The sequence below is a fragment of the Poecilia formosa genome, unplaced genomic scaffold, assembly GCF_000485575.1.
Source record: "Poecilia formosa unplaced genomic scaffold, Poecilia_formosa-5.1.2 Scaffold493, whole genome shotgun sequence".
Classification (NCBI taxonomy): Eukaryota; Metazoa; Chordata; class Actinopteri; order Cyprinodontiformes; family Poeciliidae; genus Poecilia; species Poecilia formosa.
In genome coordinates this window covers 368,968-394,017 of record NW_006800432.1, presented here as the reverse complement: position 1 = coordinate 394,017, position 25,050 = coordinate 368,968, and the positions used below count along the sequence as shown (strand labels likewise).

General features: G+C 42.9%; 1 protein-coding gene across 4 annotated transcripts; it reads left to right on the top strand.

Annotated features, from left to right (window-relative positions):
• Positions 1 to 5,841: 5,841 nt before the first annotated feature.
• Positions 5,842 to 24,910, top strand: jakmip3 (Janus kinase and microtubule interacting protein 3). Of its 4 annotated transcripts, none has more exons than XM_007578840.2 (24): positions 5,842 to 6,138; positions 7,351 to 7,553; positions 7,978 to 8,220; positions 8,340 to 8,579; positions 9,419 to 9,610; positions 11,922 to 12,035; positions 12,153 to 12,308; positions 12,589 to 12,726; positions 12,793 to 12,828; positions 12,985 to 13,056; positions 13,688 to 13,792; positions 13,932 to 14,060; positions 14,148 to 14,231; positions 15,526 to 15,588; positions 15,934 to 16,032; positions 16,123 to 16,221; positions 16,393 to 16,446; positions 17,846 to 17,911; positions 18,444 to 18,512; positions 19,111 to 19,188; positions 21,085 to 21,318; positions 21,995 to 22,060; positions 22,130 to 22,189; positions 23,729 to 24,910. In XM_007578840.2, exons 2-23 carry the CDS (start codon positions 7,419 to 7,421, stop codon positions 22,178 to 22,180), a joined length of 2,523 nt encoding a protein of 840 aa, XP_007578902.1. In that variant the 5' UTR covers positions 5,842 to 6,138; positions 7,351 to 7,418; the 3' UTR covers positions 22,181 to 22,189; positions 23,729 to 24,910. The 4 variants fall into 4 exon arrangements, with proteins under 4 accessions (XP_007578902.1, XP_016520016.1, XP_016520018.1 ...); XM_016664530.1 differs by having other exon boundaries at positions 16,393 to 16,452; XM_016664532.1 differs by lacking the exon at positions 9,419 to 9,610 and having other exon boundaries at positions 5,843 to 6,138.
• Positions 24,911 to 25,050: the final 140 nt, after the last annotated feature.

Sequence of the window (25,050 nt, the reverse complement as noted above, 5' to 3'; positions counted from 1 at the left end):
ATCCAGTTCAACAGCTGAGCTCATTCTGATCACAACAGTATATGGTTTATTAAGGTTTGCAGCAAAAACAGTTGAACTAAAACCTAGAATTTGAAGCCCCACTATGCAATGCATTCTGGGAAATGCTGAAATGCTGACAGACATTTTAAAGGCCATTTCTGATGTTCAGAATGGCTTTTACAGAGATTTTTGGCACATAGCAGAAGCTCAGAGATGAGATTTGAATCTGAGCTGTGATTTCTGTCTTAAAAACTGAGTTTGAAGAGAAATGAAATCAAATAAAAGATGGTTAAAAGAGAAGATGCTTAAAACAAAAGTCCAGTCTTCAAAGCAGGAAATCCTGCATCCAACAGAGGCTCAGAGATGGCATTTTAAAAGTGAAGTGTGATTTATTTCCAAAGCAGAGTTCAAAAACAAATAAAAATGGAATAAAATCTGGCTAAGTTGAAGTAAGAGGCCACTGAGGTTAGGGTTAAAACCCAGCTCTATTCCTAGCAAGACTGACTAGGCAGAAAAATAAATGGGAGTCTTTAGCTCGGACCACCAAACGTGGTGGGCACCTGCAGAGGGTTGGAGGGAGCATAGGAAACTAAGTTTGGTCAAAAGAGCACTTATAATTTTGGAGTTGTTTTGAGTGAGCAATTCTTCAAATGAATGGAGGTCAATGGCAGCTCTGTGAAGGGAAGGAGCCACACCGACCAAACTTGGAGGGTATGTAAGGCCCCTTCCACATATTCTCTGTGCCAAGATTGTCCCCCTACCACTTTTAATTTATTTTGTTTGCTCTAATGTGGAAGTGGGTTTCCTCCTATACCCCTAACCCTCCACTAGATGGCAGCATAAGACTGTCATTGAAAACTAAACTCTCCAAACAAGTCCAAAACACATCAACACCTAATCAAATGAAACAGACCAACAAATAATAATTTTAAAAAAGAAATTTATTTTGTGACAAATTACAAATTTTATTATATTAAAACACTGTGCATGATATTAAGTAAACAGGATATCAATCATGTTATTGTAATACACACTGTAAGGCTAATAACAGCCAATCTATTTGTAGAAGTATTTTTCATTTCTGTTTTCATGTATTTGTACATTTTTTCAAAGTGTATCGTTCCATGTTGTTTTATGATGCTATGCATGGGGCTGCCAGCAGGGGGAGTGCTTTAAAACCCTTTCACTGACCCCTCTGACCTCTCTCCTCCAGGATGCACCTGGCATGTCTTCCAGGATGCATCTGTGTTTTTCTGTTTGTTTGTAATCTTTATTGAGATACAAAATACATAATATTACAAAAATAGCATAGAGTGTGAGATAATGACCGCCAGGGGGCGAAAAACATTGAGGCAGTACATCAGCCTATTATTACATAAATACATTAAAGAGAACATAATGTGCTAATTTTAATAGCTTTAATATTGGTGAAATTTCCAATAGTTTTGACCTCATTGCCAAATATGGGAAGACGTGTTTTTTTATTAGTGTAACGGCGTTTGTGCATGTGCCATTTGGCTAAGCATATAAGATTAATAATATATAAATGTTTTTTTAGCTATTGGATAGTTAATAAAGCAAAACAATACATGTTCAAAACAAATGGAGAAATACTGTTCAATAGAAGCAGAAATCAAAATGAAAATACTTTTCCAAAATTGAACAGAGAAGAGAACAAAAATAAATCAAAGACCTTGTTTCCTTCACAAAAGGGCAAATAATGTCCATGTTATTGTTAAAACGTAGAAAATGTTTGGATGGGTAAATTCTGTGAATAATTTTATAAGACACTTCTTTTACTTTATTAGTTATAATATATTTGGTAAAGTCCAAATCCTTTTCCTGTTAAAGTTATGAATAAAGATGTTTCAATAAAATATCACATATAGAGTTGACACGTCTTTCTGAAATAATGAGCATTTATTTTTTGTTTGTTGCTTTTACAGATTGAGCAGAAACAGATTTGGAAAAATTTCACGTTTGGTTGGATAAAAATGAAACAGTCTTGGATTCTGTCCTATTAAACTTTTAAATAAAATAACTACTCCAGCATGTTGGGAACCAGGGTTTTGTTTCTTTGTGGGGGGGTTTCTGTCCACCTGCTGCTTCCCCTTTTCAGCCACTAGAGGGCGACTGGAGGCTGCACTTGTGGAGAGCGTGCCTGCTGACTCAGCCAGTGGACTTGTGATCTATCAGCTAATCATCCTGGAGTATATGAGGAGCTGACTGCAAAGACCTCAATGCCTGATTGTTTGCCCGTAATTGTATAAAAAGACCTCCTGAGCTAGTTCTCTGTGTTTATTCCTCTGAAGATTCTCCAAGTAATTTATCCTTGTCGCATCTTCCTCAGGTGTTCCCTTGTGACTCCCCGGAAATCCTTTGGGAAGCCCAAGACCTGGTCTTCAGGATTTTCCCTTCTCATGATGCTGTGGATGTTACCAACTGGTTGCCGAAGTCCCTGGCCTTCACGTTTCCCTTTGTTACACCGTGGATTATTACCGTATTTTCCGCACTATAAGGCGCACCTGAAAACCTTCAATTTCCTCAAAAGCCGACAGTGCTCCTTATAATCCGGTGCGCCTTATATATGGACCAATATTGAGCCACAACAGGTCTAGCAACTACGGTAAGCAGCCGCCGACTTCATTTTTGCCCGTAGAAGAAGAAGCGCGCGGTGCATGCTGGGATAGTTGTCAGAACGTTTGGTTTGTTAATAAAGTCTGACTGACCTATCTACCTACCGACCGTCTACAATCAGGTCGTCTGCAGGTCATTTAGCACCACGTTCTCCACCAACATGCTGTGCACGAACGGAGAAGGGTGACCATCGTCCGGGCACGCCCGGCCCAGTCGCGGAAGGCTCTCCTCGTAGACCGGAGTCGGACTGTTTTGTTGATATTCACTTTAGAGCAGCTCCATCTAGTGGATACATAACGTAACTTCAGCCTCTACTGTAGCGTTTATTCTATGCGCCTTATAATGCGGTGCACCTTATATATGAAAAACGTTTTAAAATAGGCCATTCATTGAAGAAGCGTCTTATAATATGGTGCGCCTTATAGTACGGAAAATACGGTACCCACTGGTTGCCTGAGTCCCTCCAGCGTTTCCACAAAACTACAATAACCTGTTTCTGGATTCTCAGCTGGCAGTCGGTTCGCTCCACGCTCCTCCTCGCCTGTACTTACCCGTCCGCCCTCCACCGCAGTCTCCAAGTCTCCATCAAAGAGCTCATTCCATCAAGATTTCACGCTGGAACCNCCTGGCCTTCTCGTTTCCCTTTGTTACGCCGTGGATTATTACCGTATTTCCCCACTATAAGGCGCACCTAAAAACCTTCAATTTCCTCAAAAGCCGACAGTGCTCCTTATAATCCGGTGTGTTTTATATATGGACCAATATTGAGCCACAACAGGTCTAGCAACTACGGTAAGCAGCCGCCAACTTCATTTTCGCCCGTAGAAGAAGAAGTGCGCGGTGCATGCTGGGATAGTTGTCAGAACGCTGGTTTGTTAATAAAGTTTGACTGACCCATCTACCTACCGACCGTCTACAATCAGGTCGCCTGCAGGTCATTTAGCACCACGTTCTCCACCAACATGCTGTGCACAAAAGGAGAAGGGTGGCCATCGTCAGGCCACGCCCGGCCCAGTCGCGGAAGGTGTTGCACCCTTAAAAAGAACTTAAAAGAAACTCAAATTAGCTTTTGTGCAACTTTATAAAAAAAAAAAATCAACGGTTCGAGCATACAGCGTGTGTAGTTTTCTCATCTTTTTTTAATAATCTCAGGTCATGAACTTTCAACTCCCATCATGCATTGGGGTCTTAAAGGGGTATTATCATGACAGAAATTTATGAAATAAAAAAATAAAACAGTTGGAGCACATATTTAGCTATCAACCAATTGAATTATTCCAACTAAACACTAAATCAAATAAATGCTTGCACAATATGATCAATATACCTATTAAACAATATCACGTTCGCAACATGTTTTCAGGGCTCTACAAAGGCTCTCCGACCGGAGTCGGACTGTTTTGTTGATATTCACTTTAGAGCAGCTCCATCTAGTGGATACATAACGTAACTTCAGCCTCTACTGTAGCGTCTATTCTATGCGCCTTATATATGAAAAACGTTTTAAAATAGGCCATTCATTGAAGGAGCGTCTTATAATATGGTGCGCCTTATAGTGCGGAAAATACGGTACCCACTGGTTGCCTGAGTCCCTCCAACGTTTCCACAAAACTACAATAACCTGTTTCTGGATTCTCAGCTGGCAGTCGGTTCGCTCCTCGCTCCTCCTCGCCTGTACTTACCCGTCCGCCCTCCACCGCAGTCTCCAAGTCTCCATCAAAGAGCTCATTCCATCAAGATTTCACGCTGGAACCTGGATCACTACAAAGATGCCCACAAACAGACCGTACCTTGGAACTCGCAGTATTTCCTCCTTGGCAAAATACCTTCAACACAAAGTAAGAACTTTCTGATTGTTTTCAACTTTCCCTTTTCTGACAAAACTGAACTCACCATTCTCCTCTCCTTATTCTTCAGTGAAACTGATGATCCGGTAGCTCCTCCCAAGAACCAGACTCACATTATCACCATCTCATCATTGTTGAAAATAAACTTTATTTATCTGATTCCTGTTCTCCTGGTGTTCTGGGGGTTGGTTGTCCTGATCCTCACTCCCACAGCTGGGACACAGCCAACAGCAGCGGTATGTACCCCATCCTAGCTGCATTCCTGACTGTTCACAGGCCAGCACCAGGAGTCTGATGACCTGAACTTTGTGGCCAAAGTCAGAGCCCTGCACAGGCTGTTAAAGGCGACGCACCACCTTAAAAATGTGTCAGAGATTAACCGTGATCCAGCCGCAATCCAGTGGATCACGGAAAATCTGGCAACCACAGTCAAACCGGCCCATCCAAGTCCAAAAATGCTCAATCTAATTGATGGCATAAAGGACTTGAAGATGACTGGTATTGAAGAAGATGTTAGATTATGATATATTTTAAGAAAACCTTGGAGTCTTGACAGATGACTATGTTTGCTGTTCCCATTTTCTTGACACAATCTTGTTTGTAGAGCAAATTTGCATCTCATTGAGTAGGAGCAAATCTTTTAAAGTTTGAGCAACTAGAGGTTTCATGAAATTTTTTTTAAAATAAGCACCTAGCATGTGGATAAAGGTTTGACCAGAAACCCAGTCAGAAAACTTCAATCATTTTTCTTCCTCATTTCTGCTCTTTGTGTTAGATCCTGTGCTTATGTCTGCTGGTCCCCTGCACACACACACACACACACACACACACACACACACACACACACACACAAACACACTGTTAGTGAAAGGTGAAATTGAGCTGATTTCATCTAGAGCCAGAGAGTAAGGAATAATAGAAAGCAAAAGGATGGGAGACATGTTGTCTGAGCTCTGCCTGTCGTGTTGTGATGGTGAAAGCTGCTGCAGTCAGCATCGTTCCCTCCAGCTGATTGGTCAAAATGTTTCCTGAAATACCATTATGCAAGTTTCCCCTCCTGTTTATTTCCTGACATGTCTGTGCTCTGTTCCTCACACCCAGCAGCGGCTCAGCTGTGGAAACTCTGGGATGGATCTCATCGCGTTCTGATCGTCACTGGACTCCTGGTCCACCCGACATCAATTAAACATTAACTATCAACCTTATGTCAGCTAATGTTTCTGTTGTCATAGAAACCATCAATAGTCACCTGGTAGTGTCTCACTGCTAAGAGATGTTAAACCTCCAGTCAGTTGTGATGACAGGCTTTGTCCTGCAGAGGGAGAAAAATCAGAAAGCTGAGCTACTTCACACCAAGGGATGCTGGGAGGAGAGGAAGAGGAGGAAGAGGAAGAAGAAGAAGAGGAGGTGATGATGTAAGCAGAAGCTGCAGAGATGCTAGCAGCCGAGTGACAGAGGAACCCAAAGTGACGGAGCTAACTGCATCTACAGGCTGGCAGAGAGGCAGCAGCACACACACCCTGACACACACACTCACCCCGATACACACACTGTAAGCTGCAGTGGAGCTAGCTTCTGATAGCCTGATAGCATGCTGCACAGGAGGCTGGTCAGCACAAACAACGATGAGGCGTCCAAAGCATCCTGCTGCACGGTAAGTTCTGCATCTTTCTGCTGCTGATGCTGACAGCTGATCCTGTTCCCATGGAAACAATCAACCTGTCACTGCCCTTCATCACACAGAAGGATCAGGAAGTCTCTGCTGAGTACGAATAAAATACTTGACAGTTGAGAAGAGAGACTCTACAGGGATGCAGCTGAGCTAGCAGAACCACAGAGAAGCACAGAAACTACCAGGATGCAGCTGCTGCACAAACACTACAGATGGATGTGACTCCTGAAATGTTACTGACATTTATCCAAAATACACAATATTATACTACAGTGACAGCACACTAATCCAGCTGGTACTTAAGAAATAAATACTGGAGAGAAACACGACAGCAGAGGACCGACAAACATCTCAGATCGTGCCGCGCCACTAAAACTAAACACAAACACATTATGGAGAATAATTATTCAATCCCCAGCAAATTTCATGTCCTCACAAAGAAATGAACAGCCTGTAATTTTATGGATGGTCTATTGAAAGAAAATCAACAAAAATGTGAAATACAGGTTATAATAAATAAATTTATTAAAGTTTCCTGCAGATCCTGGAGCAAAACACGTCTCAACAGTTGAATCTGGACTCTTGCAGCAGCACAGATCTTTACTGAAGTTGGTCACCAGGTTTGCAAACATTTCCAGATGGATTTTGGTTTGTTTCTCTTTACAGAAAAGCTCAAAAATCCTGAAGGTTTTGAAGTTGTTTGTTGGCAAGTTTTCTCTCTAGATTACCTTCACCTTAGGGTTAATTTCTCCTTCCATGTGATGCTGCTCAGAATGAAATGTCTCAGTGGTGCAGAGGTTCAAATGCAACAGGCAGATTTAGTAACATTTGTCTTACAAACATATAAGGTCATATAAGGAATATAGTACCTGACATTCACAGGCAGTTGCTGTAAAATCATAAAATGTTTTTTAAAAAGCACGGTGAGTTATTGTGAAGGTCATGCTAAAATTAGCCAATCTATCTATAGAGGATTAGAAAATTCTTCCCCTTGATCAAATCTAAATCAGATTATCACCCAAATTAAATCTTTTGTCCTAGAGTGTTTGTCTTTTCCTCTTGAAATATGCTGACCACAAAGGACTTCATTTCTTTACAAAATATTACAGAAATCATCTGCAAAACCTGCTGAGCTACAACACAAATCCTTCACATCCTACAGAGCTACACAGTGACAACTTCCTGTGTCCACAGGTGCAGATGTAGGAAGGATCAGGCTGACATTTAGCTGGAGGAGGGCGAGGAGCCAGCAGCTGTTGGTTATGTCAAAACGAGGAGTAGCAGGGCGAGGAAAGGGAGAGCGACCAGACGCCATGGCAGCCCTTCAAGCGGCCAATGAGGAACTGAGAGCCAAACTGACGGAGATTCAGATTGAACTCCAACAGGAGAAAAATAAGGTAAGGACTGGAGATCCAAATGTCCCACTGTGACTGCCATAGCTTCATTAGTAGGACAACTACAAGTATTCTCAAACCAGCACTACTAGTTTCTGTTACCGTCAGAGACACTACTGCAGAAACCATAGTAGCCTTTGCTATAGTTACTGTAGTACATTCTGTAACCCAATGCATTTACTTTACCAATTTCAGTTACTGTAGTAATTCTAGTGATATTAATACAATTACAGTAGCAATTCTAGTTGTGCTACAAAAGTTTCTATAGTCCATAAAGTACTTTCTGTAACAACACCATAGTTGTGTTTATCACGTTTTGGGTACTAGTACAGTTTTTGTGGTACCTCCAGTAGTAGTACTTGATGTACTGCGGTACTGTCAGTAGTACTATGTCTGTGTGAGGTACCGTTGTTTCTGGCTTCACCAGGTGAGCCGCCTGGAGAGAGAGAAGAGTCAGGAGTTGAAGGCGGAGCATAACCGTGCAACGGTCACCCTGACAGAGCTGAAGACCAAACTCCATGAAGAGAAGCAGAAGGAGCTGGCAGTTACCAGGGAGACGTTGCTACGGCAACATGAGATGGAGCTAATGAGGGTCATTAAGATTAAAGATGGAGAAATCCAACGTCTGAATGGACTCGTCCAAAACCTGAGAGACGGATCAACGGACAAGGTGATCATCGACTGATCGTCAATATTTCACAACTTCCATTCCATTGTGATTAAATCTGGATTTTCTAGATGGTTTTGCCTCAGAAGGCGCTCCTGTCCTAACCCTGACTCTCTGTGCAGGTGAGAAGCACCTTGATGGGGGAAATGGAGGAGGCAAGGAGGAGCTGGGAGACGGAGCGCTGTCGCCTCCAGCAGGAGGTGCAGGAACTGCGGGGAGCAAAAAAACATGCAGAGGAGACCTTGGCACTGGCTCAGCAGGCCTGCCAGGCCAGAGCAGCCGAGCTCCGATCGGCACATCATCAGCACCAGGAGGAGCTCCACAGAACCAAGAAAGACTGTGAGAGAGAGATCCGGCGACTGGTAGGGGGCGCTGTGGCACAAAAACAGTTCGCACACTGATAGCTGAGATACCAGGACAAACTGATCCTGTTTCTTCATTTATCTGCTGAGATTTCTCCAGGTTTCCAAACACATGAAGAAAGCCAAATCATCCAACAGCTGATAGTTTGTACAACTTTCACTGAAAGGAAAACATTGATCCATTTTCTGATCCACTGAATCCTGATTAGCAGACCGTGTTTCCTCCAGAGCTGGAGGAAGCACTCAGAAAAGACTGGGATGATTCAGCCAAGTTTCACTCTGTCACTGACTGGTACTGAGCAGAAACAAAGAGCAGCTGTCCTGCTCCACCAGCATCATTTTAGCTGCTGATCAGCATGTGACCTCTGACCTCTGTAGATTTCATCTTGGTGAGAAGATGGTTGTCATTAAGAGGAGGTGAAACAGCTGAATTATGTTCAGTTAGGTCCCAGGTTCTGGTCCGGCCCGCTATCTGTCTGGAGTAGTCGGCACACTCAGGTCAACGTTTTGGCATATTTATCCAAAAAAAAGTCAATTATTTGCTTCTTTTTTGTTTCTGTGGGTGTAAAAAAGGCTAGAGGTCGAAACAAAAACCTGTTTTCCAGCTGGGCCCAGTTAGACCCAGTTGACCTAACTGGAAACCAGCTGAAGTCGAGTTCCGTCTCATTTCAGCGCAACATGCTCTCATAACTGCCAGCTGCAGTTTTTCTTCCAAAGCAGCAGACTCATGACCCCGCCCATCACCTGTCTGTCTGCCCTGATGCTCCTCTCTTCTACCTGTGTGATGATGCCTGACTAACCCTCCGCCTGTCTCCCTGTCTGTCTCTCACCGTGTGCAGATGGATGAGATAAAGCTGAAGGACAGAGCAGTCAGTGTTTTGGATAAAGCTCTGGGGCTGCAGGCTGGCCACGCCCACCGCCTCCAGTTACAGACTCAGGCTGCTGAACAACAAATCGCTGCTCTGAGAGACGCACAGAGGGCGGGGCTAAACCATCCTGCTAACTCCACCCCTAACAATGCTCCTTTCTTTGTAAGCCCCGCCTCTTCCTACTTTTTTAAAAAATGCATGAAAAAAGTCTGGGATTTTATCTTTGCTGCCCCCATGTGGCAACGTTAGAAACATTTTCAGCTCCTGCTGGTTCCCTATCATATATTTGTGAAAGGGCTGGGAGTCATTTTCTGTATTAAATTAAAGCAGCATTGTGAGAACCAAAAACCATTAAGGGCCTTTGCAACATTATTCCCATTTGAAGGAAGAATGTCTCAATCCACTTCATTCAAATTATTTCCTGGAAATTTTAAGCCAGATTCCTTTTTAATTTCACTTTCTGCCAATGACGTCTGTGGCAGATACAGTCTGTTTTAGTTATAATGGCAGAAGTCCCAACGTAAATTCCCCAGAATTAAATATTCAGTTTTATCTTCACTAACTGTATTCATAACCTCTGACCCCAGGACAGTGGTCTGCTGTTCTTCCATCCATCATATATTGAGCCAGTCTCATCTTGACTTCTTTTCCTCCATTTGGCTTGATCATGTTTAGAAATCTCTCTGGTTGCATTGAAAAATAAAGTTTAAGAGATTAAATTCTTTTCAATGCTGCCTTGGAATGCCTTTATTAATGGCTTCCTTAAATTTCCAAAGGTATACTGGCTTTGTCTTAATAATGCCCAAGTTGAAGAAGTCTAAAGAAGTCTTGTTTGTCCAAATCATAAAAATCTCTGAGGTAATTCTTGTTGAAAGGTTAGTTTGCAGTAAACAGCCGTAGCTGTGCATCCAGTGTTTGAATTTATGGATAATAATATTCTCAAATTTCTCTTAATTTCCTTTTTTCAAATTTCTCTTGGCTGTGCTGTGGTGGCGCAGGGGTTAAGCACAACCCACATATGGAGGCCTTAGTCCTCAACGTGGCCGTCGCAGGTTTGATTCCTCACCTAGCGACCTTTGCTGCATGTCTTCCTCTTCTCTCATTTCCCACTTTCCTGTCAATTAACTATCAAATTAAGGCCACTAGAGCCAATAAAACCTTTTAAAAAAAAATTCTTGCTGAGTACATCTGGAATCCAATTATTTAATTTATCAACAGATCCTTGCAGCTTCTTGTCCTCAAGTATCATTTGAGGAGGTTTATCAGGTTGACTGTGTTCTGGGTCTTTCCCAGTACAGGTCACACCAGTTCACCAGGAACTGGGCAGCTTTGATTGTTTGTTAGAGTGTCTGAAATCTGCTTGCAGGTCAAACACCAGCTGATATCAACTTGTTCAGGTAACATGTTCATCTTAATCATGTCTATTCTCATCGGTAATGGTTATTGTCCATCTGCATGAAGAATACTTTGGTGATAGTTCTTATCAAACAGAGGATAAAATAATTGGTGTGCAGGCCAACCAACACACACAAAACACAGTGTGTGTTTGTGTGTGTGGATCCTAATAAAGTTGTGTGCCTAACTTTATTAGGCGCTGGTCTAATAGAGTTAGACCAGCGCCTTAAATAACCAAGCAATAATAATAAAATGCTTCACCTCCTCATAAGTGAAACCAATCAACGGCACTCTTTGTGCATCACTCCCTCTAAAAAAAATCTCACCTTCAAAAATCAAGGTGTCATGATTTGCGGTGAGTGGTGGCGAGGCAGACGCAGAGGACCCAGATTGAATTGAAGAAAATGATGGTATTTTAATGAAGAAGTAAGCAATACAAAAGTCCAGGCAACACAGATGCGGAAGGCTAATGGCTTGCAACTGGTTCAAACAAACTGACAACAGACTTGACAGAAGACAAAACGGTAGCATAAACCACTAGACGTGGACCCAACAAAGAACAAGGAACACAGGTGGATTTAAATACACAGGGAGACAATCAGGGGAAGCAAGGACCAAGTGAAAATAATCAAGGGGTAGACAGGACAACACAGAGACTCCACAGAACAGAGAAACCTAAATCTAAGTGCTGATTTATTTACCTGTGATCTGTCACAGCATCTTCCAATATAGGGGCATACTTCTGGGGACAAGATGCCCTGGCAACATACCGTTAAAGATCAGGTACCAACTCATCGAAAAGTATTTTACCACAGAATATAAGACCTGTGGCTGCCAAGGGCCGAACCATCCAAACACTCTGATCTTCTGACCTACGTTATTTTCCATCCACTCACTGTTTGCTCTTATCCTCTTCTGTAAAGTTTAAGATCATGTGATGAGCTGATCGCCCAATGAAAGCCACCCTGATCAATAATCTTTAAATGATAAAAAGTAAATATTAATGGTCTGAACAGCTCTGTTTACTGTCTTGTTTGTTCTCTTGAACAGACCTCTGACCCTCTGATCTTGTGTGCAGTCTCAAGACGATCGAGACACTCGCAGGTTTCAGCTGAAGATCGCTGAGCTCAGTGCAGTCGTCAGGAAACTGGAAGATCGAAACTCTCTGCTGTCTGAAGAGCGAAATGAACTGGTAAAGATGTCCTGCCCTCCAGAACACACCCATCTAAAGCAAAGCGCTTTCCCCAACTCATTCCTACTCAGCTTTTTAATATTTTAATTTATTTTAAAATATTTTTGTCCTGTTCAGCTGAAGCGTCTGAGAGAAACAGAGAGTCAGTTTCTTCCCCTTCTGGATAAAAACAAACGTCTGAGCAGGAAAAACGAAGAGCTGGCTCTCGCCCTGCGTCGCCTTGATAACAAACTTCGCTTTGTGACCCAAGAGAACCTGGAGATGGCAACTATGGTAACCATGGTGACCACACACAACACTCATTTTTCCATTTGAACTAATTGAGCAATAATAACATAAAGATGCATCCAGATATCAGCTGACATAGAAAAACACCCGAGTTCAGTTACTGCATCCCACCAGCAGGTGTCAGTATTCATGTAGAACCCAGTAAACCCAAACAGGCAGACACACTTTCAGTTCAGCCTGATAACTGAGCTATGATCCAGTTCTGTTGGTTCTGAACAGTCAACAGAACCGTCGGTACCAGCCTGATCTCTTTGTTTGTCTACAGAGGAGACCCAGTTCCCTCAACGATCTGGACCGGAGTCACTCCTCAAGTTACCATGGCTACCACCAGGATGAGCGTGAGATGGAGTTTCTACGGTTACAAGTGGTGGAGCAGCAACACATCATCGATGACCTTTCTAAGGTACGACAGAAACTACAGCAGTATTACGACTTTGACGGCCATTTTAAATCTCCTCTGTGATTTCAGGCTCTGGAGACGGCAGGTTATGTAAAGAATGTTATTGTAAGTATTGAGCAGCCTCTGTCAGTACCTGTGAGGTACTTTCTGAGTAATCCATGTAACATCAGGAGATGACGATTGTGTACTTATCTGTGATATTCAGTTAGCTGATGAGCTTCAGGTCAGTGAGGATGAATAAAGACGTTTGGTTTGTTCTAGGAGCGAGACTTGTTACTGAGGTACCGACGTCAGGAACCAGTGAGGAGGAGGAGAACCTTCAGAGCCTGCAGGGTGAGAAGCTTCTGGTATCACCAGAACCACCCAGCAGCCGAGCCGTCGTCATTACGCCAACATGAGTATCGGAACCACAAAACCTTGTATTACTAATATTTGTACTTGTGCTGCAGATAGCTGTGCTCCGACAGATACCTGTACTACACCGTGTGTACTCCAACTGAACCAGTCGTTTATCTGATAGAACTACTACAAATAGTTCAGTAGAAATACTCTGAATAGTTCAGAGATCCAGTTTCAAAGCCTTCAAGTTGTTGGTTCTGAATGATGTTCTGGTTCTGGTCTTCGTTTCAGGGCGATGTCCAAAACAGCGACAAACCGTCCTCTAGTAAAAGTAGTAGTACTCCATTGTATTTATACTTAAGTAGAAGTAAAAAGTAGTCTTCTTAAACTGGTTCAAGAGTGAAAAAGTATGTGCTAAAATACTGAAGTACTGAGGAACTGGCCAGAATATCAAATATTTAAAAATGATGGAATTAGTCAGAAACATAAAGTTATCTGCAAATTCAAAATAAAAATGTAAGTAGTTAGTACCCAGAACTCCCAGATCATGATTTCAACAACTCCTCTGTTGTTTCTGAGGACTTGTTGACCTGCATGATGACATGCGTCATGTGTTTGTCTGCAGGTCATAGAGACATTCTATGGTTATGATGAAGAGGCATCGATGGATTCTGACGGATCGTCTTTGTCCTTCCACACTGACAGAACTCCAGATACGGAACCTGATGAGGTAAAAATTAAGAACTTAAACCAGCCCCATCTTAACGACCTCGGGCTCAACAGCTTCAGGTCCCGGGACCAAGAACAAGAAGCAGATTTAAATGTTGGAACTGGTCTGACTGGTTTTGCCGACTGACTGCTGGTTTCAGACTTGTGTTCGTGAGGAGGCAGAGCTTCGCTACCGCCAGCTTACACAGGAGTACCAAGCGCTGCAGCGAGCGTACGCACTGCTGGCCGAGACATGCGGAGGAAACTACGACGCTGAGAAGGAGATCAAGGTAGATGGCCTCTGAGCAAGGCAGCAGTAGAGTGGTGAATTCTCGCTGATCATGCTAAGGATGATGGTTCTGTCTCATGTCTTTCAGACCAGAGAACAGCTGCTGAATGAAATCAGTCGATATCAGAGCAGAGTGGCAGATCTGGAGTCAGCGCTGAAGCATCAAGGATTGGTAAAAAAACCCCAACAAAAACAAAAAAAACCTGCAAATTGAAGAGACTCAGACGTAGATGAGATCATTCAGAAAGGCTGAGCCTAATCAACAGGTGGGGGAGGGGCAGCCTTCAGTTTATTTATTTTTTTAAAGGTTTTATTGGCCTTTATTTGAGAATGAAAGAGGGGAAGGACATGCGGCAAAGGTTGTCAGGAAGGGACTCAAACCTGTGACATCCGTGTTTCGGTCTAAGGCCGTACTTTACCCCTGCGCCACCCCCAGTTTATTTCTGTATTTTTATTGGCTATCAGAGATCACCTGGCTGACAGCCAATCCCAATCCTTCCTCCTTCCTGTCCTTCAGATGCGCATTCATGTTAAGTACGTCCCAGTTCTTCCACTTCCGGCCTTAGCCACGCCCCTTTTGGGTCCTATTTCCGCCCTTTCTGCCTAAGCCCACATGCAGGCGAGTCCAAGTACATTACCCACAATTCATTGCTGCATGTGAAGCTTGGAGTTAAATGGTGGATTTACAGCAATGTTTTTGGGGTGTTCAGTATTCAACACGTCATAAGAAAACAGATTTGAACAGCCAAATATCTTCAGCAATGACTCTGGAAAGCAAAACATCGCCAATGTACGTTTAAAGTCAATTTTTTGTTGTATTTGTACGTTTCAGCAGTAAATGCCTAAACAGTGACCGATCCGCAATTTTGGACCTCGAAGTTGTGGTGCAGAGGCAACCTGTCATAATTCTCACATTTTTGTACGTTTGTAACCTGAACACTTGAACCCTTGTTCACTTTGACTGGACACTTCATGGAGGGGCCGGGGACCTTTATGTTGATGTTTTGTTTTCATGACTTCTCAGATCGGACCAATCAGGGCCAGGTACTCATCATCTCGTTTTGGTATGTGATTAAGAGACCCCCTTGCTCCCTCCAAGGGGGTTGATCCTATCCCAGCAGGAATTTGCCTTGCACAGGTTAAAGGTCAATCCCCAAACTCAAAAATTCTTCCTCTTTCAAAAATAGAAAGAAATGTTGGTTATTTTCATAGGAAGTGTCAGAGTTCAGCATTATCTTTAAAGGGGGGGTATTATGCAAAATTCACATTTTGCAAATTTTTCTGGTTCTGGACCTCTTTTGGGTCTCAACTGCTATAAAAACTGCCCGAGCAAATGGAGCAGACTAAAATCTCATCTACGAATGATTTACACAAAATATGTAATGAACATATTCTGTGTAGCTTGGTGTGTAAACTGGTGGAACATGGTGAAAGGTGTCTGAGTTGTGTCATGTCTCTGCTCTCAGGACATGAAGTGGGTGGAGGAGAAGCAGGCACTGTATCAGAGGAACCAGGAGCTGGTGGAGAAGGTGAAACACTTCATTTAAACTGCTGTGACTTTGAGGAGGTTCTGAACCATCAACAGCTTCTTGGTTTCTTCAGGGTTAACTAACCTCAACAGTGGAGATCTTGGAGTTATTGTTAAGGTGGTTCTGGACTGGGAGTCAGCCTTTTGACCAATTCCTGTCAGATTGGTGGCACCAGAGGTTCAGTGTGGGTCACAGGTCAAGAAGACACCAGAATCTGATGTCAATAAATGTGTTTTATTCACATCTTTAAAATAGTAACAGTAGAATGGGTTGATTCAGATGTGTGCGGGTACTGAAGCCCAAACTATGATCCCAGTGTTGATCCTGATTGTTGTCGCCGCTCAGGTGGTGCAAATGGAAGGTGAGGCGCTGCGACTGAACGACGACATTCAGGACATCAGAGACCAAAATGAGTTGCTGGAGTTCAGGATCTTGGAGTTGGAGGTACTGTTGGCTTTGGGAGCAATGGTTGTATTGCAATTACTGATTAATCAATAACTTTCATTGTCATTATCTCTATTCCCATGGGAAAAGGAGAGGGAGCGCCGTTCACCCGGTATTAACTTCAAACAACTGCACTTCCCAGAAGGTCTCAGTCCCCTTCAGATCTACTGTGAGGCCGAAGGGGTCACTGTGAGTAGCACCTGGTCTCACCTGCAGACCAACCTGCACTCACCAAGCACTCGGACTAGTCCTGAAGTTTTTTGCTCATGCAGAAACACCACAACATTCATGTGAAAACATTCTGTGGCTCATTATGAACATGTGAAAAACTCACTGATGGGATAACCCTTGTCCCAACAGGACATTGTCATCACCGAGTTGTTGAAGAAGTTGGACATCCTGGGGGATAACGCCGTAAGTGTATGTTGAATTTATCTTGTACATGTATGTGCTAAATAAAACCATCGGATCTGTGTGTGCTGTGGAACCACCCATGTTTAACTCTTTATAACTGTCTAATGCATTAAGTAAAACTACATGCTTGTTACCTTATGCTACATCACTGATGACAAAATGAAAAGAAATAATTCCACTGATCTCAGAACCAGTTCTGGGGACTCTGGTCTGTCTCACTGGTTACTGGTTTGTTGGAGGCTCCCAGTTGGTCGCTGTGATCACCAGATGGAAGAAGCTGGTTTTGTCTCCTTTGGTTCTGAAGGACTGAAAGTTTCAGTTTTATTACTCATACTACATCACATCCTCCATTCCGTGGCTTTCAGGGTCTGGACATCCTTGAATCTCATAAAGGACCAAATTAAAAACACAGAGCACATACCAAAAAGCATTGTTGTGCTTTATTGTAAGTATTCCAACAGTAAGTCCGCAGCATAAACCCCACCACCATGAATTCTTCAAAAGAAAACAAAAACCAATGTGTGCCTTTGTGGCGCAGCAGCAGAGTGACTGCATGTCCTTGCAGCTCTTGTGTTTCTGCTCTACAATCACGTCATGTTAGATTTTCTTCTCAGACAGAGAAGTCAGTTCAGAGTGCAGGACAACCAGCAGAACCGAGCTGCTTCCTCCACAGAACCAGGCCTATAGACTGAACTGGTGCAGAATGATCTGTATCATTTAACATTTTAACATGAAATAACCTTTATTCTACTGTTATATTCCAATTCAATTGGCCGTGGCCTGGCTAAGCCCCCAAGGTTTCAGGATCATAATGTCCCTACTGGACAACTGGGTCAACCAGTCACGAGTGACTGAGCCACTGGTCCATTCTGCCTTGGTTTGGTCCTCATTGTTCATTGAAACAAGGACAAGCTTATAATTATCTTCTGAAATCTAAAACTGTGTGCAGTTACCCTCAATCATCATCCAGTCAGCTCAGAAATGTTCACATTAGAGCTTTTTACATCACATCCTCCATTCTTTCCAGAGATAATCGAAGCTCAAGTTCTTCACACACTTTAAGATCCAACATGTCTGTTTCCTGTCTAGTTGTTTCTCACAAAGACAATGTGTTCAGTGAAACCATCAGCAACTTAAAATTGATTCAGCTTGGACCTTCACCCAGCTGAACCAGTGAACCAATCAGCAGCTGGCCACAGGAAGGACTGAGGAGAACCAGTGAAACCGTCTTTGGAGACCATCCTTAGAACTCGGTGTAAGGCAGCTACAGGCCCTAAACCCAATCTGAACAGACCCAACTTTAGCTGAAGGGCCTTTCACATGAGTCTTCCCTCTGTTTCTGTTGATACTCAGGTGAAAATATGTGCTTATGATCTAACCTGCAAGTTTTTTCTTGTAGAATTTGTCCAATGAGGAGCAGGTGACTGTGATCCATGCAAGGACGGTGCTCACTCTGGCAGAAAAGGTGAGAAACATCTGGTCTAAAGGCTCCAACTTCAACTGATTTTAACATTTCAAGCAAGAGAAATGTTTGGTTTCAATATATTTACTTGAATATCAAATGAAAAATGAAATGACTGTTAAAGGTAACAATGGTATTGTTGGTTGGAGGAAAGCTGGGAAGCTGCCGTGTTTCAGAGGCAATAACCTCATCTACATGTGTCATCTAGATCAGTGGCCCTCAGCCCCCCGGCCCTGCATCTTCAACATGTGTCTCTGTTCCAGAACAAATCATTTCAGGACTTCCTCTGCAGCCATCAATGCTGCAGAGGCCCCTTAACCACCAACTCATACAGGTCAGGTGTGTTTGTCAGAAGCACTAAAACATGCAGGGCAGTCTGGAACACTGAGAAACACTGATCTAGATCACTGAATCCAGATTCAAACCACTTGTGGAAACAAGCCTAGTTTAGTTTTGTAGAGCTTTTCTTGTCCTCTAGAGGAGAAGCAGCGGCTGCACAGTTCAGAACCACCTGACTGCCTGTCTGCTCTTCCAGTGGCTGGAGTCCATCGAAGTGACCAAGTCGGCTCTGCAGCAGAAAATGTTGGACATCGAGAACGAGAAGGTAAAGACGACCTTTCAACTGTCAGACCAGCTCTATAATCTGACAAAGATGTTAATAAATGATGTCTCCATGACAACAGTCAACCTGCTGCTGATGTTCTGGCAACAGAAAACTTTTCTATTGGACTCTTTATGATGGTTGAAGCATTAATGCAGAGGATCTGATTTTATCCAACGAATCATCACAACATGAAGCTTCAGTTCAGTGTGAACTCCTGGTTTGAAGCAATATCTCAGCAGAACCTGATAAAAGGTTAAAGGTCAGTGTGAGTGAGGGTTGCAGCTCCCAAATGAAATCATCTTTCAACAGGAAGTAAAACTGTCTGACCAACATTTCTCTGTTTTTAAAAAATTATAAATGAAATCTAGTGACATCAGCAGAATAACTGATCACAAACCAGATTTTCAGACAGTTTAATAATTGTTTTAAGCAAGAAGATCTGAAGGTTTTAATGACTGACATGAACTTCAAGACCATCAATAAGTGAATGACTGCAGTCACATCTGCCACAAACCGATTCAGTGTTTGAAGATATTTCTATCATCAGAATGATTTCTATCAGCTCAAATTCATCATATTTTGTCTGATTTGTCTCCAGGATCTCTTCAGAAAACAGAAAGGTTACCTGGATGAGGAGCTGGACTTCAGGAAGCAGTCCATGGATCAGGCCCATAAGGTCAGTCCAACCACATCATTTACTGTGTTTAGAAACAATCTAGAAATAAGAACATATCCAACAACCCTCCTCTTTGAATTATTGTGCTATGCTAATAAGCTACTTTGCCTCAAAGTGCTTTACATGATTAGAAAGAAATAAAACAAGCAGAAAAAACATTATATTGAATTGGAAAAGTAGGAAAACAATGATCAATTTATAAACACTTTCGATGTTCCAGTTATTACTGGTCAAAAGAAGCNAGCTGCAGCTTCTGGTCTCAGTCTGACCTGCTGCAGGAATCAAACCACTAAATCCTGGATGAGTTTCTCTGGTCTCAGACTTTAGATTCTGGGGCCTCGTGTATAAATGGGCAATTTTCACACTAAAACTTGGCGTAGGGAAAAACTTAGAAAAGTGGGGCGTACAAAAAAAAGGGGATGCATTGAGCCGTGCCCACGCATGTGGCTGCGCATCTTTCCTTTATTAATCCTAATTTGCGGGAATCAGAGCAGCTGCTGCTCCGCCTGTCGCCTCCATAAATACATATTAATGTAAATTAGTATAAATACCCAGAAGTGTGCCACTTTTTTAATATTTTATTTAAAATGTGTTTTCAGGACACATAAGGTCACCTCACAAAAATAAAACTAATACATTTTAGAGAAAAAAATAAAATCCAAATAAAATAAATAATAAATAAAGAGATCATGAAAATGCCCGTTTGAACAGCAGCAGATCGTTCAGCCGGGATTTAAAGACAGACAAAGTCAGAGAGTCTGAGTGGGAATGTGGACGTTTATTCTAAATAGTAGAATCATGTATGTAAGTTGTACATTTACAGAATAAAGATGCTTTATGTCCATAAGGCGTTTTCACAAAGCGGGAGACTCGATGGCTGCAGCTGCACCGGTACCGGTTCCGCTCGGCTCTTTCTTTAAGTTTTGCTCAGAGGGTTAGGGTCAGTCTGGATTAATCTAAGCACTAATAAACCATCAACAGCAGATCAATATGATCTCTGATTAATCGCTCCCTCTGAATCCTTCTGATGTTCTCAGAGAACAAAACGCTCCACAATGTGGCAAATTTTTGCGCAGCTACATACATACAGGATTGTCTACACACCTTAATCACCTTAAAAATAATCAAACCTGTTGATTATTTTTAATCAGCAGGTTGGAGTTAATCTGCTGATCCAACCCTGTTTTTTTCAGTGAGAATGAAATGACCCCATAGATGCATTTCATGAGCTTCAGCTCACGGACCAACATGTTGCATCTTTAGGAGAAAAAAACTGAGGAAAATTATTATTTACATTCGAGCGAGGTTTTCACATCCTTTTATTTTATTTTCTTTATTTAGTGTTAGCTTATTGTCTGAGGATAAATGTGGTAACAAAATTTTAATATTTCATTACTTTTAAGCAACAAAATATTAAAATCATGAAAAACATTGGTTTGATGCTTGGTCTAAAAAACACTGAAGGTTGTCAGGTTTCAGTGTATTTAGGTGAGTTTTGACGATTTGTAGTTTGATATGTTCACAGAAAAAGTTTGCGTGGCTGCCGCATATTTTCACGCCAGCAAGAAAGTGTGCGTATATTTACGTACACTTTGACGCAAAGTTCATTTTTATACATGCCGACTTGTGCGTAAAATAAGGCGCCGCACATTTTTTGTGCACACCCATGCTTTATGCATGAGGCCCCTGGTCCTGGAAATGTTCTGCAGCTGGTTCAAGGCCCACTTTGGAACCAGCTTTATGTGGCTCTGAAGGTTCAGGTCAAAGGTCATCACTACATCATGATAAAGAAACATTATCCTCCAAACTGTTAACAAGATGGAGTTTCTCCTGCAGTCTTTGGTTCCAGGGAGACCAAAACTAAAAGGACATTTCTACCATCTGTGTTTGACTCAGAGGATCTTGGAGCTGGAGGCCATGTTGTTCGAGGCTCTGCAGCAGGAAGAGGCTTCCAGGACTCCTGGACTAATGAAGGGAGAGGGTCGACTGTCTGACATGTTAACAGAAGGAGAGAAAGAGGAGCTGAGGAGAGCCATGGATCAGTGGAAACGATGTGTAATGTGTGAACTAAGAGAAAGAGATGCCCAGATCCTCCGAGACAGGATGGAACTGCTTCAGCTCACACAGCAGGTGAGCAGCTTCATATATTATAGATACATTAGTTTTAGTCACAGTCTGGTTCATAATCCACAAAGAATTCCACTTTTGCCCAATTACTATTCATTTCAAAAGAATTAGAGCCATGTCAAGTAGTAAAAAGCTCCAGATGACATCAAGTTTTCCCCTCAGTATGAAACCTAACAGCTAAGGACAAATCTCCTCCATGGTGTAACGTGTGATTGTAATTATTATTAGCCATAATTCATTTGGGCTATGAAAACCGCAAAGCAAAATAAAAAAAAATTACCCCAGCGAAGAAAACCCCGAGAACAGCTCCACTCTGAAAACCTCCATCAGTCCTGGTGTGTAGCTGCTCCCCTGGCTCTCAGCACGATGAGTGAAGCTGATGCAGAGCCGCTGGTTCACATCCAGCTTCCTGGTTCTTTCTGCCGCTGTGTTAAAGGATCATGGATCAGCTCTGGCACTCTGTTCTTCTGGGAACCAGCAACTTAACCAAAATTATTTGTTCATTTATCCTTTAATTATCAGAGTAGGAATGAGGGTTTACACACACGTCCAAACTCGGCATCAGTGATTACAAGGTTTACCAACATGAGCGGCTTTGGCAGTGAGATTAATATCAATGAAAGGATTGAAAGTAGAGCAGAATGAACATGGAACCTTGTAATATGTTTGTGCTGGACAGAGGAACAAGGAGCTGGAGGAATGTATAGAAGCACAGAAACGACAGATCAAAGAGCTAGAGGAGAAGGTAAGAACAACCAGAAAATCTTCAATCTATTCCTACTGCGAGCTCCACTGATTCTTTTCTTTTTTCCAGTTTCTGTTTCTATTTCTATTCTTCTCTTTGGCCTTCATCCTCTGGTCCTGAATGCAGCAGGTGAGTCACACATCACACAAGTGTAGTCCAGGTTCAGGAGTACTGGCTCAAACATGTTCATCCAAGATATCAGGGTCTTTTGAGGTAACCCAGGTTGACTCAGGCAGTGAAAGCATCGCCAGGGTTTACCCAGGTAACCGTAGAGTGGATTAGGTTTCCAGTGTTGCATCAACTAGTTGATTCTTTACTCTGCAATGACTTTTTACTGGGCCAGTCCACTGGTTGCAATAATGTGACAAAACTGATTTTTCAAAGAAAATGAAAGAAAGTAAACTAGGTGAATTCGTCAGATAGTTCAAGTTGTATAAAGATGTAAATAATTTACCAAAGAGAAACAAAAATTCCAGTAAGGGAACAGAGGCACTGCGCGGTTGCGCAGCGGTTAGCGCGGCGCCCCGCATAGACAGACCGGGTATCTGGAGCCCGACTCCCGTCCTCTGTTCGCTGGGCCCAGGCCTCTCTCCCCTCTCTGCCCCCTTCCTGTCGGATTGCTGTCAAATAAAGGCAAATAGTGCCAAAAACATTTTACTAAAAGTTTACCGGAGTAATGTGGGGCAACGCGGCATGATGATCAGCGTCGCTCTGCGTGTTGAAGCTTCCAACCTGGCAGCTTTACGCTCTTCTAAAATACGTCTAACGTCTGGAAACAAAGTCCAAGCTTCACTCTGAGGGTCTGATAGAGGCGATCTCTGCCGCCGTCTGCATGTGGGTTCAGAGAGCCGCTGCTGATGGGCGGAGCATCGGGAGGAGGAGCAGCAGGAGGCGGCGCTGGGTTCAGCTGTAACCAAACGGATCCGGTCATGATTAGTCTGGTTGGTGAGGTTCCACTGTGGTCAAAAGAGGTTTAATAAAAAGGTTCCTATTGGGTCTTGTTGGAGGTGTGAGAGGAACCACCAGGACCCTGAACACCTCAGCAGCCCAACTTTCCAAACGTTTAGAGATCAGAAACTCAACACAATTTAATTCATCTGTCAAAGCTCATCTTCTTCTGTTTCAGTTATGACATGAATGACTTATATAATTTAGTGAATGGTAAATGGATTGAACTTATATAGCGCTTTTCCAGTCATTTTGACCACTCAAAGCGCTTTACACTAGAGCAGGGGAGCCCAAAGTGGGTCCTGGAGGCCCGGCATCCTGCATGTTTTAGTTCTCTCCCTGGTTTAACGCACCTGGATCCAATGATGGCTTGTTAGAAGGCCTAAGAGGAACATTGACAAGCTGAAAAGGTTGTTACTGCCATCAGGGAGAGAACTAAAACTTGCTTGAAATAAAGGAAATAAAAAATTAAATCCACCTGCTACTAGTACCACCTACTGGTTTGTGTGGTCCCTCAAACTGTGGCCTCAGTTGGTTTTAGATGCTCAGATAGATTCTGTAGTCTGGGCTAATCATTGGGTCCATCATCATTCAGTCTGTCAGTGGGAACTTTAAGTGTTTTCAGAATCTGAGTCAATCTGTTCCCGGGGTTTCCTCAGGTGTTTGGTATCTTGCTCCTTTTCACAGCAGAGTTTCTGAGCCCTTGTTTCTCTTTCTCAGCCCACCAGAGGCCACCAGGTGGACACTCAGCAGTGCCGGCTCAGTCTGGACCAGAACCGGGAAACTGTAGGACTTTGCAGCTCTGAAACCAGTGGCAACAAAGCACAACTCGACCATTCTTGTTGTCAGCTGGCCTCTACTTTGTAACTGCCACTGTCAGGACTGCCCCAGAGATTGAGTGGTTTCCATGGAAAGAAAGCTGAGTTCAGGCCAGTGATGCTGCAAATGAGACAAAAACATCTGGGTTTCAGCTGAATGACACCTGCATACTGGTTGTAGAGTCACTGAGGCGGAATGCAATACCATCCATCTCAGAGCCGAATGCTGAACCCAGAAACGTCTTTACCACACTAAGAGGTCTGCTGAACAGAACCAGGAAGTCCAACTGAAACCCGGTTCAGACACAAACCTGCTGCGTCGTTAGGAGGCAGATGTCAGGAGACGAAGGTGGGGAAATGGAAAGCATTCAACTCAAGTGTGAGTTGACTAAAGTCCCGGCTGAGGCCATGAAACAACCGACTATCTGCAGACATGAGAGAGTTTGTGATGACCTTCAGAGTTCGGGTCATCCGATGCCTGGAAGCTTTTCAGAAATGCATGTTTGAACGCAACATGCATGCGTCTCCCCACATGGTGGCAGGTCTTGTCTAGACCCGGAGCAAAACCTTCCTGCCAGAGGACGCCGAGTTTCTTCACCAGGTGCTGGAGGTGGATCCAACCTCCTCCGTGTTCATAAGGAGATCCGACTCCAAGTGGAAACTTTTAAAACCCAAACAGTGTTTACTTCATGGAAAAATGTTCCTGGTTTTATTCCTGTTACTGATGATGGACGATAACTTTACTGCTTTCAGCTGATTTAATAAAACAGATGAAGTTTTTATTCTGCTACTGGAGATAATCTCATTAATCTGAAATACAAAAATGATTGAATATTTTGTACTTTTAAGTCAAATTTTAATTTTTTTAAATTAAAGTCATCCTTCAGATCAGCTTTAAGTTTGAAGTGAGCTCTGCAGTTCGTGGTCATCAGTCAAAGTGTAGAAAGAGCACAACTCTGTGTGGATCCCACTCATCTTCAGTTCCAGCATTCTGGACTTTTATGATCTCAGATTCTATTTTTCTAGCCCTGCTGTGAAACTCTGACATCATCACTGAGATTAAAATGTTGCACATGAGACCCGAGGCGTTTGTGTTGTGTTTTTGATGATGGGAAACACTGACAGGGTCCAACGTTCAGATTTAAGGCCAGAGCAGCTAAACCTCAAACCCCAGCAGACGGTCCAGACCGGCAGCTTTGACCCGGGTTGCTGGATCCCCTCAGA

What these genes read in the sequence shown, in the direction of transcription:
- jakmip3 (XM_016664530.1), top strand. Translation starts at nt 7,419, where the DNA reads ATGTCAAAACGAGGAGTAGCAGGGCGAGGAAAGGGAGAGCGACCAGAC. An exon ending in GTTATGTAAAGAATGTTATT is followed by an intron (nt 12,829 to 12,984) that starts GTAAGTATTGAG and finishes GGTTTGTTCTAG; the next exon opens with GAGCGAGACTTGTTACTGAG. An exon ending in CGCTGAAGCATCAAGGATTG is followed by an intron (nt 14,232 to 15,525) that starts GTAAAAAAACCC and finishes CTCTGCTCTCAG; the next exon opens with GACATGAAGTGGGTGGAGGA.